The 14,890-nt window shown below is 36.5% G+C and overlaps 1 protein-coding gene across 9 annotated transcripts in view; it reads right to left on the minus strand.

Moving 5' to 3' along the window:
- LOC108560309 (neurobeachin) overlaps positions 1–14,890 on the minus strand; it is a 110,414-nt gene that overhangs the window by 50,995 nt on the left and 44,529 nt on the right. For 2 of the 9 annotated variants that reach the window (XM_017917798.1, XM_017917824.1), the window contains 22 exons: positions 14,728–14,874; positions 14,038–14,163; positions 13,374–13,514; positions 13,151–13,296; positions 12,854–13,067; positions 11,526–11,778; positions 11,315–11,457; positions 10,873–11,254; positions 10,495–10,811; positions 9,138–10,434; positions 8,755–9,074; positions 8,514–8,693; positions 8,315–8,455; positions 8,106–8,231; positions 7,883–8,051; positions 7,335–7,556; positions 6,947–7,071; positions 6,142–6,261; positions 5,085–5,995; positions 4,877–5,024; positions 3,399–3,534; positions 2,791–2,927 (listed from right to left, as the gene is read on the minus strand). In XM_017917798.1, coding sequence (XP_017773287.1) covers positions 2,791–2,927; positions 3,399–3,534; positions 4,877–5,024; positions 5,085–5,995; positions 6,142–6,261; positions 6,947–7,071; positions 7,335–7,556; positions 7,883–8,051; positions 8,106–8,231; positions 8,315–8,455; positions 8,514–8,693; positions 8,755–9,074; positions 9,138–10,434; positions 10,495–10,811; positions 10,873–11,254; positions 11,315–11,457; positions 11,526–11,778; positions 12,854–13,067; positions 13,151–13,296; positions 13,374–13,514; positions 14,038–14,163; positions 14,728–14,874 — 5,901 coding nt within the window. The remainder of the gene's footprint in view (positions 1–2,790; positions 2,928–3,398; positions 3,535–4,876; positions 5,025–5,084; positions 5,996–6,141; positions 6,262–6,946; positions 7,072–7,334; positions 7,557–7,882; positions 8,052–8,105; positions 8,232–8,314; positions 8,456–8,513; positions 8,694–8,754; positions 9,075–9,137; positions 10,435–10,494; positions 10,812–10,872; positions 11,255–11,314; positions 11,458–11,525; positions 11,779–12,853; positions 13,068–13,150; positions 13,297–13,373; positions 13,515–14,037; positions 14,164–14,727; positions 14,875–14,890) is intronic. The other 7 variants (XM_017917847.1, XM_017917838.1, XM_017917833.1 and 4 more) reach the window with 7 other exon arrangements.

The following is a 14,890-nucleotide window of genomic DNA, read 5'->3' on the forward strand; positions in this document are numbered from 1 at the left end:
GATGCAGCAAAGACATGCGAAAAAAACATCCCCTCGCAAAAATAACAATAATTAATAATTAAAATGTTAGATTTTTCTTTTTGATGCAATTCGATTGACGTACAAAATAAAAGTATTTCCAGTCACGTACAACCATTGTTATGAAATAACTTCTATTATTAAGTGAATTTAAATATTCTCTTGATATATTCCTGTTAGTGCTATTGTAATGTAAAATATGACTCCACATGCGCGTTTTCTGTGTATAAACACAAAGTCGGTAATTCACAGACAGCACGATTTATTCCTATAATCAAGTCCGCAATAATTTATTCCAATTTTGTTATATTAATAGATACATCACACGTAAATATTGTAATTTCCGCATTTCGATGTGCCACAACAATCGTTTACCTATTGTACACTTCGAGTGAAATATTGATTACCGCATAAACCATGCGTTCAGGAATTTCATACATTGATTTTCCTTAACTGCAATTTATGAATATACAATTAATTGTGAAAAATATTTGAAAAATCCGATAAATATTTTCTTTTGATTTATATTTTATACAGACAGGAAAAAAACAAAACAAAAAATGTATATGCTACCAATTATTCAATCCATCAATATTGTTATGGACGGATTCCACCGTAGTTCAGATCTCCTAATAGACTCGTTTATATGCAACAAGTCGCCGCACCATATTTATTGAAGATTGATAAAAGCCGACGCTGTTATTAACTTTTAAGTCACCTGCTTTTCCACTCTCACTCGATTCACAACAAAACATGCCTACATCATTTTAAATTGTTTTCCAATATAGCTGACGGTGCACCGGAGAATTTAATAACAATCGTTATTAATGGAAAAACTATGCAATAAATATCGTGTGCACGTCAATCGATATTAATGAATAACGACGTAAATAACGATCGATACGACCTAATATGTCAAAATCATATTTCCTATTTAATTTACTTATTACTTGATACAATTCTAATGCACTTACTTGAAGTTTCCGTAATAACGATTTTTTAATTGCAAAATGTTTGTTGATTGATTTATTCCCTAGTTAAATCATACAGTTAACATATTTATATATAATGTAATAACACTGATGAAATTTTATAAAATATTATAAAATTTGTCAAAATGTCCAAGTTATACAAAATAATTTGGAAACCAAATTTCAAGCAAATGAAAATGAATTAATGATTCAAAATTTAGTTTATGGTAAAAATATAAATATTTAAAACATTAATTTTAAAATTTTAAAAATAAAGTTCTATATTTTATAGGTATATTATATAAACAATTATAGTTCTGTTTATAAGAATTTCAATATTCTTTGAACAAATAAGTAGATCGCATTTTTTTGGCTCGGAATCAACTGGTATTTTGAGCAATATGTGAAAAACATGTTTGAATGTGCAACAGTTTATTTATTATATCGAACTGACACATTCTTTTCTTTTAAATGCTTTGAAGCAAGCAATATAACTTATTTTTTAAGGATGAAGTCTATATTGACAATCGACTAAAATTAAACTCATAGCATAAAAATTCTATTAAATCAAATATTTTTAAATTTGTTATCATAATAAAAATTGTGTTTACCTGCGAAATAAATTCACTTACTGTAAAAATGACAACTGTCATTTGATATAAATTATATGGATGACAAAAATATCTCAATAGAAATAAAATATGAAACCTATGAGAGTATAAAAAAAAAGAATTTCAACAGCTTATAATCATATTACATAAACGTAAAGTAAGTATTTAAGTAATATTTTCAAGAAAATTTTAGCAATATATAACATATTTCAGTTATTTTCAATCAAATCACAGCTTTGCTTCGCAAATTTTCATTTGAAGATTTTTTCAGATTGTTTACTAAGATCAAAATTGCGTATAAACTGCAATACCCTTGCACATTGTTTACATTAAAAGCAAAAGGTTTTTAATGAAGACGTTAAGGCCATATTATCAATAAATATTTTTGTAATAAAATAATACATTATTATAGTGAACCGACGAGACAAAAAAAGAGAGCTTGACAAATCAATAATGATAAGGTAGCGGTATTCTAATGTGAACTAAGGAATACCGAATGCGTCTGGAATTTCCTTTTTCAGCGTTAATGCCGCAGTTTGCAGTTCGATCGGCGAAGAAAAGTCGAAGTCGTCCCAGTTAAAAAAAGAACAATGTTACACACACACATTTCGAATGCTAAACGGAGGATCAGGGATCCGAGTCTGCGGCTCGCTGTCGGCCGGACTATCGGGTTTTAAAAAGGCAATAACTTAAAAACTGTTTACATAAGATTGTCAGTGGATCCGCCTATATCGATGATTTATGGCCGTCCTGATGAATATGCAATGCGCACAACGGATTTCAATAAGGAAAAAAAGGAGCTCGTGACATGATAAATGGATAATCCGCCGAAAAAATATTAAGAGAGTAGAAATAACAACAATCCGGAGAGTGAATAAAATGCGAGTACGCACGTCGGATACATATTAATACCGGTGAAAATGAATTAATGGAGGAGAATAGTGAAGGCTCCCCAATATATAAATAAATAAACAAGCGCACGCCGCACGCATTCCCTGAATGAGCGGCCACGATGCGAGTATTTGCATAAAATTGCAATTAAGAAATCAAATTATAATTTACTCTCGGTCATTAACATATTTCGTTTAAATGAATTTTAAATATATACCTATATGTATACACAAAAGGAAGACAATGTGCAAGAGCGCGCAGACAGTAGATTTAAGTTGAAGAGGAGGTTTTGCACTTACCTCGGTGTCAATCTTCTTGAATTCCTCATCCTCTTCGTCGACCTCGAAGTACAGCTCGGTGGATGTAATCGAAATCATACCTGGGGCCACGATCCCCGGAGCCACGAGCTTCGCCTTCGTACTTATGTTAACAGGCCCTGAAACCATACGAAGAAATGATACTCTCTACAGCTCACTCGAAAAGCCCACCGCGATAAATCACTGACTCAAACCGAAACCAATAAATCCTCTATTACAGAAAAGTAGAAAATAATTACAGCGCAAACAAAAGCAGATAATAAGTGTAATTACGCGATACCTAGTAATTACGTTCTTTATGCCTTTTAAATTAGTTAAATCAGATACAGCGAGGCATTTATCAAATAGTATTCGATGCAGGAACAAAAAGGAAAAGCGAATTGATGCGTTGGGAAACATAAAAATTCCCGGTGGCAATTGATTGCTGCGATAAAAATTAACGCAATTACGTAGGGAATATATCGTGACAGTGAGACGTCGCATACTGCGCTAATTAAATAATTAAAATTACGCACAATCGATGTAAGTGTCCGAGAAAATGGACATTAAATCTTTTTAAAGAGGTTCCGCAGCGTCGATAAATCTCGTACCTGTAAGGTCATTGTCTAAATCGCGATCGTCGATGAGGAGCTCCGTGTCGTCCATCAGGTCGCTCGTTTGCATCTGCTGTTGTTGCTGTTGGTGACTTCTCGATGCGGCCAATTGGGCATGAATCTCCTCGCGTGCCTGCATGCATAGAATACGTACACAAATCAGAAAACTACGAACATAATGTGTAAATAACGTTTAATGTTTTCGTTCTGAGAAGACGCGAAAAAGTTTATTGCAGCATAGGACATCATCGTGCATTTAATATGCGCTGAAGTCGATAACAAAAAATACAATCCTAAGAAACTTTGCGCTTCTAACCATCAGTTAGTAAGAAGAAAAAGCCAAGAAGAAGGAACGTATCTGGGTTTATTTAAAAAACGAGACACGCGAGTTGTTAAGTGTTAATAAAGAAGCACTAAACGAATGGAACGTGTCGAAGAGAGGAATTAATTAAACGACACCGCGAGAACGTGCTATTGTCTTGGGAGCTGAGTCTAAAACAATTTAATAAACGAAACGGAATAGGTCCACTATCAGCGGCATCGTGGAATGAAAAAGCGGCAAACACGACGGATGAGAAATGCAAAAAGGATGAATCGAAGCAAAAGGATAAGTGGAAGGATTCGCAAGGAGCGAATCCGCAAATAATGCGCGCAAAAAAAGAGGCTCGACGAAAAAAGTAGTCGCGAAGTGCAGTACTCACACATCCGAGAAGAATTTTATCGTCAGATCGACCCTACGCTTATAAATACACGTTTTTATGTGCCATCAAACCTGACTGCCATAATTTATAATTCAATACGGAGTCCTAAATAAATTGCAATTGCCTTCGAGTATTTTAATTGACTATATTGCGTTCGTTTTTTGTTTTCTCCCTCGGCTCTGAAGGCTCTAAATTAATTCAACAAAACTGATACACTACAACATTATTGAAATATCATTCACTTCTTAACTACAATAATACGTGCTACGTTACTGCTATTTCATATTAAAGATTATATTCACTATTGATATTTATCATCTCTTTTATTATTGACAACACAAGAAATCATTTAAATTATAAAATAACGTTTTTTTCTTCATCATGTAAACATAAATTTAATAATTGTTTATTTAAATTTATTTTTATAAGTATTGCATTAAGTACAAGAATACTCTTATGATATTTTATGTTCAAAATGTGCTTACTATCATTGATTACTATAGTTATAAAGGCGATAATATGAATTAAGATTTCGTTAGAATTTTTTTATACAGCAACATCAAATTCATGTTGAACAATACCAGTTGTACAACAAATTAAAGTTTTTAGTTAATACTACTTAACTATTAAAAATACATATTTGAGACAAATTGACTAAGTTAAGAAAATACTTTATATAAAAACATTTCTATGCGATTGATGTATTGAATTACATCTCGAGACTATTTTACTCGGTTGAATAGGTAATTTCGATGGCTCGATTATATTATTTACCTGTAAGATTGCATCTTCGGGTCCGCCGTGCTCTAAGGCGGCTTTCAGAGTAGCTTCTGGATGACTTGAACCCAATGGATTGTGAACGAATCGTTTCCTCCTGCGCGCATCGTCCTCCCAAGCGTCCAATTTCCAGAACTCCGTCAATCTACAAATTGCATGTTGCGTGTTAAACTTAACCCAAACATAATGAGAATTCAATACGTACTTGGCACCTTGAGGATCCATGTATCCCCAAGCTCCGTGTTTGTTGGACATTATGTTCCTTACTTTTTCCAACAATCTGCTGGCTATTACATTGTCTCTTCTTCTGGCAGCAGTGATCAGATGATCGCACATCCTTTCTTCTTCCTTACGGTCCAGTAGGGTCTGAGCGCACTGCGACTCGAAGTCAGCGTGCTTCAGGACATCATCAGCCCTCATCCTATTTAATATAAATTCCGCTTCATTCGCGACCCTTACAATATGATCCTTCATGGCGTGAGAGAGTAATCTGCCTTCGTTGATCAGTTCAATGAAGGCGAGACCGGCGTGCTTCTGTAGCGAGTTCTGCCATTCTTGGGAGCACAGCAACATCACGAGTTCCACAACGGAATTACTGTTCTTGAAGGTAGTTAATCCTTTGCCTTCCATTAACAATTCCTGGCCATGGGAACCAATCAAGGTTTTCGATAAGAATGGAGCAAAGTCGACCATTATTTCTCTTAATAGAGGGCAAACAGAGCCTAGAGCCATCTCGAGTTTCTGTGTGAGCGAAGCTTCGCGCGATGGTGTAGGTATGGAGATGTGGTCAACTAGGCTACTCACAGGGAGATCATCTGGTCTCACTTGAGTAGGAGTCGGGATCATGTTCTCAGGGACGCGTACAACTGAGATCTCAGAGTGCTGTTTCTCACCGCGTTCCTGGATATTACCTTCCATGTCGATGTGACCGTGCGTCATGTTCTGCAAATTCCTCGCGTCGTCTTTAGGCATAACATCGCCATCCTCATTCAAGTTTATATCGGTCCAACTCTCGTCGTTGGATACTTTCGTATTGTCTATACCAATTTCATTATTCTCTAAATGGTTAGTTTCCACAGAATTCACCGAAGCATTTTCCTCAATGGAGTCAACACTCTAAAGAATAACAAATATAATATGTGTTACAAGTAAAAAAATACGGACTAGATGACAATGCAAAACAAATAAAAACAAAAACATTATTACTGAAATTGGTGCATAAACTAAATTAAGATTTTAGTTTCTAAAATGCATCCAATTACCTTGTTAACGTTACGAACGGCATCAGCACGGTTACGATTGTTACGAGCATGCCTCATCCCATCCATAGAGTAATCTACAGAAAATCCGTGCCCAAGAGACGGTCGCTGTCTCGCGCTAACCTGCCAGGCGCGCACCAAACAGCAAAAGCCATGTTAAGAGTTAGTTATCATACACATCCTTTTTACAACAGCATTCTCTCAGTACATAATTTCATTTGTTACATTGACATTAAAAGTGAATATACATGCATGCAATTTTAAGCAATCTTTAAAAGAAAAAAGATCAATTTATAAGAAAACATAAGTTTATGATAGAAAAAGTGAAAATTATATTCTATTATTAAATGAATTTGGAAATAATATCTTATTATTATTTATAGAAAACATCTATAAATTATTCTTTATTAGTGCAAGATTTTAAATGTTGAAAGTATGCTACCTCATATGTTAGAAGTGTAAATTTGGTTGCATACCTTGAAGAAATGTACGAGGAACAGTGCCGGACTGAATAAAATTTCTATCATCTATCTTCTAAGTTTCAATTAATTTGATAGTATTCTTAAAAGCCTATGTTGCAATTACTAAATATTAAAAATGTAAGACCAAACAACAAACCAAGTGCACCATATACAAGACAAAATATTGTGTATCAATGAAAAGTAAATCACCAAAAACTCCACAATGCTCAAAAAACGTACTAATTTTTCCTATAGAAACATTGCTCGTAAACTATTGAGTTAATGACAGTATCCAACATTCAATAGACAAATTTTACACAAGAACAAACATTAACAAAAAAAAATACCTTTATGGATGCGGGTCCAGAATGGAGATCATGATCTTGAACCGAATGGTTATCGTCCATCACGTATGCCGATATGACTTCGAAGTCGGCATCTTCGTGGGTTTGACTGTGTATAGCCCTAGATGCTGCAAAATTGATATTCAACTGAATTTAGATCCTAAATTATAGAGGTATTAGGTAGAATAAACATTACTAATTATCTGGATATACAACGAGCATGCTTCTAAAAGAAAAAACTTTAGAAACTCAAAGTATAAAATACATTATAACAAAAATCAAAATAAAACTCTTGCAAAGTGAAAAACTTCAGTAAGAAAATAATAAACGAAAATAATAAATAATAACTCCAAATATTGGCGTGCCTTAATGTTTCGTTTTTTATTTTTACCTGCATGGCTAGCAATGGAGTTTCTATGGTACCTGTGGTCTATCTTATGGTTATGATGGTGGGAATGGTTGTGATTATTGTTAAGGTTATAATGATGTTTGACGTAGGTGTGCCTATGACGGAGGTAGTTGTGATGTTGAGGTGCGTTCGGATGGGAACCAGGGAGGAATTGAGGATAGACGTGATGAGACCACTGTGGGAATAGAGGCCGGGCGCTGCCTTCTGATACCGCACCAAGAGAAGAATAAAGTTAGTTACACAACATTCAATTCGATTCGTTTCATGTTAGAAATAGATATTGAAATATATATAGAGAGAATTGAATGAAATCGAAAATACTTTTCTTTCGGTTTTGCGAAGGAGGACAACGTGCAATGGATATATTGCTGCTTTTTTTGTCTTCAGCTGATTGTTACACTTGTCCTCTACGAAATTTAATTAATGAGAAATTTTGTGCAAATCGTGTGGAAAGCGTGTTCGAGGGTGATTAATTAGTAAATCCCCAGAAGGATTAGTTATATTGTAAATTGGTAATTATACACACATACCTTGAGGGCTTCCGGAATGATGTGAACCATTATTTCTGATGGCCGGAAGCGGACTTGGGGCGCGCAAAGATACCGGGGGTTCCAGAATATCTCTGTACTTGGATACCATTAGTACGGAAATGAAATATACGATGGCCAGAGACAAGAATTGGGCCTGCTTCGTCTCCTCCTGTAAATGAAGACGTTAGCGTTGGTTTTAGTGTAAGGTGCTAATGGTATGTGCCTGTATAAACGTTCTCACCACATCTCTGTAGATTACCGCCCGGAGGCGGTTAACGTCCATGTCCTGTAACAACTTTTCAGGATCTTTTACTGGACTCGCCGAGTTCGACAAATTGTCCGCGATATTCTAAAATATATACCAAATTTAAATATAATTAAATATTTCTAAAAAGCCTACACCAATTGGTGTAACCACTAACGAAAACCTACCTTGGGAGAATTTTGGACACCCCTTATAAATGATTGCAAATGTGCAGACTTGTGACTAGCGTTATGTGTAGGTGCAAGAGTGTGATGAGGGCGGCTCCTCTCTTTGCACTCCAGACAATTACGGACTGCACAAGTGCAAACCTAATGCAACGCAAATTAGTGTAGTAAAACGACAAAGAATTCACAACATTAAACTTACCAATCGCAAGCACTGTCTCAAAATACCACCGCTCGACATGTTCTTCTCCGCTTCCAATTCCCCGAAATTCAGAGAACTCGCAAAGATCAAGACGTCGGCCATAGTAACCAAGCGTTGCAAAAACGAGACGGCAACTTCGATGGGCATTCCCTGCGTAGGTTCAATCACATCCAATTCGCTCTGTAAAGTACCAAATAGTGTTACTACAAAAAATTACATCTGTATTTAAACTTGAACTGACGTTGGGTGATGTTGCTGAAGCCAATAATGGAAGTAATCCACCGCATGCAATTATCAAATTGTCAGCGAGCTGCGATATTAAGTGCACAGTATTTACAACGAAGATCGCATTGTCGCTGCTATTTACGAAATCTAAAACTGATTTCGATGAGTGTGACCTCCAAACTTGTATATCTGTCTCCAAAGAGAAAAGGACATCGGAAAGTAATCTCTGATGAATGTATGACCATTTGAATTCAGGAATTCTGAACGGTGGTCGAGTTGGTCCCGGGCTGAACATTGGTCTCGTTGAAGCGGAGCCCGACTTCGAACGTTTATTATCTGGAAATAAAAATAAGTTTAAATTGAGCAAAAAACAATGATCTATGAAATTTGGAGATTTACCGAAATGATTTGGATCCACTTGAGTGGACGTGGATGCGCTTCTCGGGCGCTTTTGCGGTGAAATATGATCGGCGCTCTCGCCATTCTCCTGCTGTCCTTCCAAGGAGTTTGATGGCAGGCTAATTCTGCGCTTGATTTCTTCTTTATCCGGGTTTTCTTCGTCACTCTTAAGCTCCTCGGTTGGTTGCTGGTAATGACTAGGATCACAGATTTGCGAAATCGTGGCTATTGTCTCTTCAGCTTCGTCCGTCTCTTCTACGGCACTATCTACCATTTCGTCAGCGTTTTTAATATTCTCTACATCTTCTTTGCTTACTTCTGGAATGTTTTCTTCTACATTTACTTCTTCTATCTTCTCTTCTTCGACAACTACTACAACAGCTTCTTCTTCTTCTAGTTCTTCTTCTTTTTCTTCCTGCTTCTCATCTTCTTCCTTTTCAATTGAGTCAGGACTAGTCTGAACATTGGACGGCTCTAATTCTACACTACTAGTATCAACGATTGGCACATTAAGAGTTTCGGCGTTCACAACCTCTTCAATTATCACTTGTTTATCACTGAGCACTTCAGGTTGGGCAGCGTTTTCTTCTTTCTTCTCTGTCTCACTGAGATCAGTAGGAGTTAAGTAACGCTCCGAAGACATGTCGCTGTCTTTTTCGGGACTCGTGGGTTCAGGTTTAGGAGCTGATTCCTCTACGTCTTCGCAGACAGGCGAAGGAGAGGATTCATCATGTTCCTCTTGAGCAACTTGTAAGAGCTTCTCGCTCTTTTCCAAAATTTCTTGGACAATCTCAGTGACTATTTCGTTTTTCTGATCTTCCTCTGTCAACTCATCAACGTTCTTCTCCGGGCTTCCAATACTGCTCTCAGTAGGAATTCCGTTGCAAAGAGGTTCGGATTTCGATGGAGACTCTTGCGAGAAAGGCGACTCCTTGTCCAGTTTAACATCACTGTATAAATCACTGGTCCTGGAGTCCAAGGAGACACCTTCACTATCGTCGCGTTTGGTAATGAACGAAGCTGGACTTCCCTCCGATATCGGAGTGCTCATATCGCAATTACACAACGGCTCCGTTTTCTCCGACTCCTGATCGATCTCCTGCAGAACTGGATGAGCATTCTCCCATTCATCTTGATGATAGCCGTTGGGCACGTTTTCGGACTGCTGTTCCCAACCGGATATTGTACTTATGGGACGTTGTTGGCGCACAGCCGGATCCGTGATATTATCGGTCCTTTGGCGTTCGTAATGCTCATACATCTGAGCAAATTGCAATTTGAATTCCTCATAAGACACCTGGAAAATATACATCGTGCAATATATAAATATCAAGTTATTCTAGTAGATTTGATTTACCTTTGAGTGGACGATCGCTAAGGTATCGACCCAAACACGCCATCCGCCGTATTCGTATTTTATGGCGTGGTGTAGGAGCATCCTGAAAAGGGAATAAACCATGTCTGAGAGCTTCTGCTCCTCTGTATTTTTAGGATGAATGTAAGCCATGGCTATCAACCATTCCTGCCAGACGGACATTTGCAATACGGTACGCCGGTTCTCGCGGTTGTTGTTGCAAAGCAGAGTCATGTCACTTAGGAACAGCTTCTTCACCTCGATTAGTTGCTCGTTTTGTTTAGACTGTCTTATTAGTGAAGCGACAACTTTTAGAATCACTAAAAAAATAAATAAGCGTTAGCGGATGAAGTACGTAATAGTCTTTGCTAAAAAAATTACTTGGGTTCTCGAGACGAAAATGAGACTCCGGTTCTGGATGTCTCGTGTACAGAATTTGTTGACTGATGTGCTCGGTCATGATTTCATAAAGTACGTTGTATGTGGGCAACGACAGGGTGTCTTCGTTGAGCAGCAACCTTTCTGCTAATAGGGTATACAGATTATGAGGACTCATAACATCGTACTTTCGTTTGTGGGTGCTGCGACTCAAGAAAAATCCTAGCAACTTGAGCGCTTGCAGTCGGATTAATTGACTCTCGGATGCGAGTAATTTGAATATTGACCTCACGCCGTGCTTGCAGTCGAAAGCAGGCACCATGGAAGAAGGATGCTCCGACATCAACGAAATCAACATTTGTAGAACATCATGCAGATTTTCATCCTGAATAAAAAATAGACAAATTTAGTTTTCGCGGTTCAAATATTTACTTCCGCTTTTCACCTCATGCATGGTAGTCAGGTAGTTTAATATGCTTTGGAGCTCGTCATCCTTGACTCCGTTACCAATCATGATGAGCTGCTTCAGGAAGAGAAGGATGTAAGCCCTGATGGCCAAGATATCCTTTTGCGCAGGTCTCGGTCCATCTGTTCATAAGAGTATAGGATTAGCTATCGGTGAAGAAAAACGATCCCCCTTAAAGTAAACGCATTACCTAATCCTTTCGGCGTGATTCCGCTCTTCGATCTCGGATTAGTGACCCAGTAATAATACTTGAGGGTGTGCACCGTTTGGAGTACGGTTGAGACGCGGCGGACGTTCGAGTAGATTTGAGTGTCCGACAGGAATTCGGTTGCCAAATAGGAGTAGAGTTTGGATTGAACCGGGGCTGGGGTGTAGATCCATAGTGCCGGATTGAAGAGCACGTGGTCGAGAAGCTGCCACGTCAGGAACGAGAAGCAAAACAACTAAATCAAAATGGATTAACCTGCTCCCGTACTTACCCAAAAAACACTTATTTATCAAAGAACGATCACAAACAATACATCTCCCATCGTTTCGCATTTTTATTTCTTCTCGTATTTAAATTCATATCACTCAAAGAAAAAATAATGCTTTTCTAAGGGAATCAAATAACAACCAAAATAATAAAGTCCAAAAACATACTTTGCAAACAAGCTCAATTTACGTAACTTTAAATAATGAATCGATTTCATGCTTGGATAAGTATGGTTTCAACGTGAGTCAAAGTACAAGCTTCGGCGAAACGGACCGAAAAAAAAATCAATTCAAACAAGTTTTAATAATCCCGTTCTTTCTCAATAACACTTATATCTTCATTGAATTGGAAATAATCATTGAGCTGAACAAAAATTAACGAAGAACTAAAAAATAAAGTTTCATTGGGAAAGAAACAGATCAAACTCATCAAACAAATACTTAATTTTTTAATAAAACTCATCTCAATTATTGACGCATAAATGACTTGTAAATAAAATGATTATAAGCAGAGTGTTTAAATTACATATTGTAGATGGTGGAAAATTTAAAATAAGTTAATTTGTTTCTAAATATCTTGCGAATTCGGAATTAATAGTAACTTGTTCTAATATTTATATTGAGTATTGCAATCCTTTAGCAAGTATTATTAATGATTTTCAAGCTTTTAATGAGTACTTTTAAATTCTTTTATTCATATTATAATATCAGAAGCTTGATGTGCGTAATAGATTATGTTTAAGTGCAAATTAAGATTAGGTAACATAAGAAGGAGCTTTAAACATTCCATGCTTATTTAAAGAAAAAAACGCTTTGTTTCTTAAATTTCGTAATGAAACAATACCACCTATATAGAATGCTGTAAGAGATACAATTAGAGACACACTGACCAAAAGAAATAAAGAAACACCGAATTACGACTACAGTAAAGTATCACTGCGCTAATCGTTCATGTATGAATTTAAATTGTAATTTAAATATATATCGAAATATACTCAATTAGATATTTACAACAAACCCTTTGACTGCTAAGTTGCTAATTACCTGTTTGAGTAGAAGCTCGCTGTTGGCACTTAAACAAGTAACTAGATGCTTGGTGAGGCTGAGGAATGATCCGAGCACGTCTATCGTCAGATGGTCTCTTGATGATCTCTGCAGCATGAAACTAATAACGAGAAATCCTCGATTCTGTATCATATGCTGCTGAACGGTTTGCGAGGTCTCAACCAGTTCGCAAATGAATCCTAAAAGTTTGGAACTGTGGAAACAAAAAAAAAACAGAGTCGAGATGAAAATTAGAAGTCCCGGGGCGCGTCGCCTCTTTCATTATCAGCAATTTACCACAGAGTCGGATCCCTTTTAGAGTCCGCCGAGCCGGTGCATTCATAAGGTAAATCCAGTTGCGAGAACAAAGGGAACAGCACTTGGATTCCGCCGATCGAATTAAGGGTGCTGTGGATGGAATGTGTTATCACCGCCTTCACGTCCTGCAAGTGTTACATAAACGGGGGAAGGATGTAGATTAAAAAAAAACTTGTCGGTGGGAATTTGAAGCGAAAATTACTTGTAACATGAGGGCATGTGGAGTGTGGACGAAATACGAGTTGTTCCCTTTGGGGGCCGACTGCAGACACAATTGGCTGTCCGTTGCAACTGGATTGTACATGAACACTATTGCACTGGATAATTTCCCGTCGTACAGCACCTATAACATTCGAATTCACTTAAAACAATTCACAGCAGAATACGAAATACTCAGAAATTGGGTCTATGGGATCAAAGAGCATTTTTCCAATGAAAACAAAGCCAAATAAAAATATTTACAAAAATACTGTAAATTATAACAAGCACAGCTAATTGGCGCGCAGTAATTGTACCTTTTAAGGCAGCCGGCAACGCGGAAAATGTAAAATGAATGAACCAAATAATCAACTAAATTACAGAATAATAATTATAACTCGAAACAAATTTAAATTATATACGACAAAACGTTCTAATTAACGAAGCTGGAAGTTCGCAGCACAAAATATAATCAAAATTATGGTGTCCATACGGACATATTTTTTTTTATATCTACGAGCACTCTGCACAAACGAAATAAAATAAATATAAATTACGTTCACTCTATTTAACGCAAAACAGGACTAACCAATCGATAAAACAAATTCGTAAAATAATATAAAAAAAAAATAAACACAAATAAAATAAAAAATAAAAATCATGCTTACTGAACGTGCATCTGTTGTACTCTGGATCATGCTAGTAGGAATGTTGGTTGCATCACCAGATTCACTCACCCTTTTATGATTGTCGGGCAAATTCAAGTGACACTCGTTATCAAAACGAAACTGGCTCTGTGAAAAAAGGATGGTTTAATATTTAAAAAATATCGATTTTTATAATTAAACATTGATATCTTGTACATAAAATACATTAATTTGTCACATTGCTACTGATAGTACTGAATCACATCAATGTATCTAATTTAATATTTGCAATATACAACATTCCCTTTTGGTGTCGAAATTCGATTGTATTATTTACTTATCATTAACAATACGAGATGTATTATTGATTTGTGCAAATATACTACATTTAGGATTATCATACGAGATGCACTCCATTTGAGAATTAATATTGCAAATATTGTATGAATTGTTAATATTATGATGTAAAAAAATAATTATTCCAGAAGGATTACCTAATAATAGTAATATTTCGTAAATATTTGTATAAATTTATGATGTTATGTAATAAAATAATGTACTATAAAAGGTATAAGGTAAAGCAAAAGTGAAAATTTGAGATATGTAATGTTTGAAATACGAATGTTGGGTTGTGGATTAAGATGTTGAATGTGGATCGGGAAAGTTTCCGAGAAAGGGTATCTGGGATTGTCGAGAGGGTAGGGATCATACTTTATAGCCGGGTCCTAATCTGTGCATGGCGCAAATCTGGTGTGTCGTGAGGGCTTCGCTGAATAGATAAATAGCTGACATTTGACCGCAGAAGACACGTTCCTCGTCCAATTCCGGGGTCGCTCCGATATAGCACTTATCGAAGGGCTGCGCGTTGCCGATA

The sequence above is a fragment of the Nicrophorus vespilloides genome, unplaced genomic scaffold (genome assembly GCF_001412225.1).
Source record: "Nicrophorus vespilloides isolate i.1.1-1 unplaced genomic scaffold, Nicve_v1.0, whole genome shotgun sequence".
Taxonomy (NCBI): Eukaryota; Metazoa; Arthropoda; class Insecta; order Coleoptera; family Silphidae; genus Nicrophorus; species Nicrophorus vespilloides.